Below are 6,000 nucleotides of genomic sequence, written 5' to 3' on the forward strand. Positions count from 1 at the left end.
GGTCATGATCCTGGAGTCCTGGGATCAAGTCCCACATCGGGCTCCCAACTCCACGGAGAGTCTGCTTCTCCCTCTGACTTTCTCCCTTCTCATGCTCTCAAATAAATAAAATCTTTAAAAAAAAAAAAAAAGAAACTTTTTTACCATGTGACCCTCAATTTATTATTTGGTAAAAGTTGATTCTGAAAAGATAAACAGCCACTCTTGTTCTAAAACAAAACGAAAGGGATCTAATGGATGTCTGTGTTGGGGGAATATTCATATCTTGAAAATATTGTAAGGGTGGGGGAGCTTAAATACTAATTAGAAGAAAAAATATTAAAAAATTAAAAATTCCCCAATTTTAATCAGATATCTAAAAAGGTTATGGGGGGGGTAGTGAAAGTTGAAAAGCATGTACTATTATTTCATTATCTAAATGAACATGTACTATTATTTCAAATATATCTAAATTATAGATTATTATCTAAATCAACATGTACTATTATTTCATTATCTAAAAATCTAAAATGTAGTTGAAAATGTTATATTGCACATCTTGTTTCAACACTAACTTATTTTATTTTATTTTTTAAAGACTTTATTTATTTATTTGAGAAAGAGAGAGTAAGAGAGATCATGAGAATGGAGGTCAGAGGGAGAAGCAGACTCCCCATGGAGCTGGGAGCCCGATGTGGGACTCGATCCCAGAACTTCGGGATCATGACCTGAGCCAAAAGAAGTTGCTTAACCAACTGAGCCACTCAGGTCCCCTAAAAAGCACTTTTAAGAAAAATTCCGGGATCATGACCTGAGCCAAGGGCAGTCGTTTAACCAACTGCGCCACCCAGGCGCCCCAACACTAACTTATTTTAAAATATTTTACCTTAATATTACTTATTTGTAAAAGTTGACACTTTGTGTTATGTTGTATTTGTAATATGAAGAAAAATTACCCTTCTTCCTTTTAAGTACTTGATTGTGTGTAGTTTCCAACCCCTGAAAGTAAAGGAGCTTTTCAGTCTTAGTAGTAAAGGAGCAATTTCCTTTTAACTTGTCCTACTCATGCTGGGATAACACCTCAACTCCCAAATCACTCCACAAATTGACAAAATGCAAGAATATAAAGCAGTGAAAAAGACAGTTCTTCTCCCCATAATACTGATTTATTTATTTTTTCCTTCCATAAGATTTAAGGTTGTTTCTTTACTCTGTGAAATAGTAGCATTGCACTTACACACATAAAATGTCATTTCTGATAATAGTACAATCCACTTAAAAGGAAAAATGTGGATGCCTACCCTCGATTTTCTATAAAATGTAATTTTTATCAACATATGCCAACCAAAACGTGAATTTAAGAGTAATGATATTAAAACACAGAATACTGTAGATCCAAAAAACCTCTAAATTTCTTTGAAAATTTTTCTCAAGGAACCCACATCTCTTACTAAAAAGGGAAAATGATCATAATAAGCATGTAATTAAATTTGTGCACTGAGGAGTAAGGCTCATTCTCCCAGTTCAGACCAGCCAAATGGGCGTCACGTTAAGAAAATCTCATCACATTTAGGAAAAAGAAAGGACACACAGTGCGAGGGGCCACAGGGCAAGCCGCAGCCCCAAAGACACAAGGCAGTGAGGCTTAGACACAGAAAAGCCACACCAAGTCCTTCTCCCGCCTGACAACGCGATCTGAGAGTAGCCACCCTACAAAAGCGTGTCCTGCCCAGGAAGCAGAGCGAAGGCACCCAACATAGGCACAACGTACACAGTTCCAGGTCAAGTTAGAAGTTAGGAAGACCCAGGTTTCAGCTAAAATAACAAATAGTGAGTATGCGTGCACAGTGTCCACGCCCTTCCCGGGAAGGGAAGACCAACAAAGATGCGTAAACCAACTCGGTAAAAACACAACAGCGTGCACCCACACCTCTCACCCAACACCGGATCCGAAGGGCGGCTGCGTTGGGACACCGGTCCACACCAAGCCAGGCGAGCTGCAGAGGACTCAGCCCCGCAAGAGGGGACTCGTCCGGAAGGGTGGAAACTCAAGGGGTCCTCCTAGCCCCTCACCTGCCGGGCTGCCCGGGACGGAGCGCAGGGGAGAGGCGGGAAGCACGGGAGCGGCCGCACGGCCGCGCACAGCCCTCACCTGGCAGAAGCACCTCTGCGCCGCCGTCTCAGGGGCCTGCTGCCCACCGTGACCCGAGCCGAGCAGCCACATGGCCCCCAGGAGGCCGATCAGGAAAGCCCAGCGGCACCCCATAGCCGCTCTGGCCGATCGCCGCCCGGCGCCTCGCGGTCCCAGCACTGGGGCGCAGGCCGCGCGTCCGCAGATGAAGCCCGAGCGGGCCGGCCCCCGGTAGCGCCCCACCTCCGGGCCGCCTCCCAGGCCCGCCCTCGACTCTCCCGCCTCTCAGCGGCAGCCACCTCCCGGCAGAGCCTGCGGACGTGCCTAGGCGCCCGCAGCGGGCCGCCCAGGGCCTCGGGTCGGCTTCCTTCCACGCGCGTGAGGCTGACGCACCAACCAGCTTCCCGGTGCGGCCCCGCCCGGCTCGCAGCGCCCGGCCCGCAGCGCCCGGCCCCGGCCCCGGCCCCGGCCCCGGCCCCCCGACACCCGGCGCCTGGTGCCTCGCTTGCGGGCGGCCGCCCCAACCCCCGCGTTGGAGTCGGGGTCTTTCCCGCTGTGAGAGCAAGAGCGAGACCGAAGGGGTCTGGGTCTCCCCACAGGGCCCCGCCCTACCCCACCCCGCGCACTCCCGGCCAATCCTTCGGTATCTCAAAGCGTGGAAAGCAAACCGTATCAATTGCGCGTCCACAGTGTCCCTGGCAGTCTTAAAGCTGAAAGGGACATGAGTGGTCATGAAGACCAGGGCTGCAAAGGTAACTTACAGTTTCTAGTAGTTACATCGAAAGAGCAATAAGAAACAGGTGAAATTAATTTTAATAATTTATTTTATTTAGCCCAATATATGTGGAACATTTCAAAATTTACTCAATAGTAAATGATTCATTAAATATCTTACATGTTGTTTTTAAGTCTAATCTGGTGTGCATTTTATGCAAACTAGCCATATTTCATAGTCAAATGTAGCGAGAGAGTGGCTACAATTGTATCCGGCAGCACAGGTGGAAACTACCCTCGCATTTCATCTCCCAACTCGAGGGAGATGACGTGAGGAAAAGGCAACCGGTCCTTTGATTCCGAGCCATGGGTCTATTCTAAAAGCTTTTTTTTTTTTTTTTTTCCAGGAGAAATTTTCAAGATGAAACTGGAAAGCTTCCCAACATCTTCCACATTAACATTTCAAATATTTCAAATTATCTTTTTTTTTTTTTTTTGGTATGCCATTTTTTAAAGAACTGTCATTTAATTAAGTAGCTTGGGATATGGTATGCCCCAATTAGGTATTACTTCTGTTTTCCAGCTGAGAAAAATAAGCATAGAAAGTTTATACACCTTATTCAAAGTCACATGATATGCTAGAGGTGAGACTCAAACTCAGATATTACTTCAATGCCCATAACCCATGCTCTCCCCATCACCTGCCAAGTGGACTGACACATCATAAAATGTCATCAGCCATGATGTCACATGATATGCTAGAGGTGAGACTCAAACTCAGATATTACTCAGATATTACTTCAGATATTACTTCAATGCCCATAACCTATGCTCTCTCCATCACTCGCCAAGTGGACTGTAAAATATAAATGTAAAATGCCATCAACCATCTGAGATCCTTGTCATCAACCATCTGAAATCCTGGTGGGCCTGAGAAGCTCAGATTCTATTATCTACAACATGCTACATTTACATGTTAATCCAATCTCCCTCTTTGCCTAGGAAGTTCTTTTTCATCATGCCTGTGTACTGATCCTACTTCTCTCTCCAAGGCCAGACTCAGCTCATTCCTTCTCTCTTCTACATGGTCTTTCTGGTTTCCGCTTCACCCATTTCCAGTCTCTAAATGAATTTCAAGCCAATAACTTACTCTATATCAGACTGAGCTTGATACTAGAGATAAAAAGACAAAAAGTCCCTGCATGTAGAGCGACACCCCACAAAACTTCGCATGTGATCCTTTATGACATTTCTACTTCATGTTCCTACCACTGAACTGTAATCTCTTTCAACTGTTTAAGTAGGAATTACGCCTCAAACATACCTGTGACTTGCAGTATCTTAACAAGTCTTCTCTTTGCCTGTGTTTGTAAAATGAGTATTTTTTCGTATACAGCATTAATACCTAAAGAATACACTATCAAAATTGAGAGATACGAAAATGGAGAAACTAAATGAATAAAGCCTAAAGTTGCAGAAGGAAGCAATCTGAATATGAATCAGCTCTGGATTTCACCCTGATGCAATAAACCTGTAATTTGGGGGAGTTTGAAAGTATGAATGTTCCCAGGACAAAAGCTCCATTCCTCAGATTTGAATTCTTGCCCACAACAAATTTCTAGCAAACCTGTAATCAGAAACCATCACCATATAAGACAATTTAGTTTTTACTTCACTGCTTTATCAGCTTTATTGAAGTTTAATCAACTACTAAAACTGTAAGATATTTAAAGTGTGTGTCATGATGATCTGATACACAGATGCATTGTCAAAGGACCCCACCACCACCACCACTAAGTTCATTAACACACCTATCATCTCACCTATTTACCCTTTCTTCCTCTTCGGTGAGAACATTTAAATTCAACTCTCTTAGCAAATTTCAATTATACAAATAGTTACCAACTACAATCACTACAAGCTCTTAGATACTAAGAGCTTATTCATCTTATGTTTGAAGGTTTGTACCCTTTTACCAGTTTCTCCTATTCCTCCCCCAACCCCAGCCCCTGCCAACCACTCTTCTACCCTCTTTGTTTCTATAAGTTTGACTTTTTGTTTTAATTTCACTTATAAGTGATACCATGCAGTATTTGCCTTTCTCTGTCTGGCTTATTTCACTAGGCATGATGCTCTCAAGGCCTATCCATGTTGTAGCAAACAGCAGGACTTCCTTCTTTCTCATAACTGAATAGTAGTCCATTGTATATGTATACCATATCCCCTTTATCCCATCTATCCACTGAAGTACACTTAGGTTGTTTCCATACTTTGGCAATTGGGAATATGCTGCAATGAACATGGGAGTGCAGATATCTCTTTGAGACAATGGTTTCATATGCACCCAGAAGTGGGGTTGCTGGATCTTACTTTATTGTCTTGAGAATTATAATTTTTCCTTTCAGCTTTGTAAGGTATTTCAGAATGTGTAAAATACAGTTTTATAACACATGGCATAATACCACTGACATTTATTTCCCTGAGAATCCTTCAAGTCGGTCCTTTTTGTGGGAGTTTACTTTTCCCACCCTGCCTGCTCTGGCAATCATCTCACCTGTGTTAGGGCTTATGAAATACCTGATTAGTCATTCAGTAACTATTAAGGAGCACCCACAGGGCACACAGTTCAATCCTTGCTCTCCAAAAGTCCAGCCTCCCTTCTATTATACCTTAGCTAAACAACATTAAATTTTTTAGAGATGAACCAAGGTCACAACCTTGTTATTCTAATACTAGTGATTATAACAATAACATAACTTAGATTTAGTGTACACAGCATTTCTTGATGGAATTCTGATTACCTGTGCAAACAACAGCTATTATTATTTTTTTTAATGACCAAAGCAGGAAATGGCTTGTGCCCAATTTCCCAAAATGAGACATGGAGATTTCTGTAGGAAGCTTCTCAGTACCTCAGCAACCATTTTAGGCAGAAGTAAATTTGGATGGGGCAGAGGACAGAAGAGAATTGGAATTGACAAGAGAAAATTCACAAAAGATATGGATGTAGGAAAACTGATGATAAAGTAGGGGCTCAACGACCAGTTGATGGATTAGAAAAAAATAAAAGAAACTTACCTAAATTCATTTAGAACACATTTCCAGATCAAATTTTCCAGTCAAGAAAGAAGAGTGGCTACAAACTCAGGGACTCTAGACATGGCACATTTGGACAG

At 42.9% G+C, this 6,000-nt stretch overlaps 1 protein-coding gene across 1 annotated transcript in view; it reads right to left on the reverse strand.

Moving 5' to 3' along the window:
• Nucleotides 1-2,522, reverse strand: part of ERO1A (endoplasmic reticulum oxidoreductase 1 alpha) — a 46,519-nt gene extending 43,997 nt beyond the window's left edge. Inside the window, exon 1 of the mRNA XM_059182106.1 lies at nt 2,132-2,522. Coding sequence (XP_059038089.1) covers nt 2,132-2,245 — 114 coding nt within the window. The 5' untranslated portion in view covers nt 2,246-2,522. The remainder of the gene's footprint in view (nt 1-2,131) is intronic.
• Between the last annotated feature and the right edge of the window lie 3,478 nt (nt 2,523-6,000).

The sequence above is a fragment of the Mustela lutreola genome, chromosome 7, assembly GCF_030435805.1.
Source record: "Mustela lutreola isolate mMusLut2 chromosome 7, mMusLut2.pri, whole genome shotgun sequence".
NCBI classification, from domain to species: Eukaryota; Metazoa; Chordata; class Mammalia; order Carnivora; family Mustelidae; genus Mustela; species Mustela lutreola.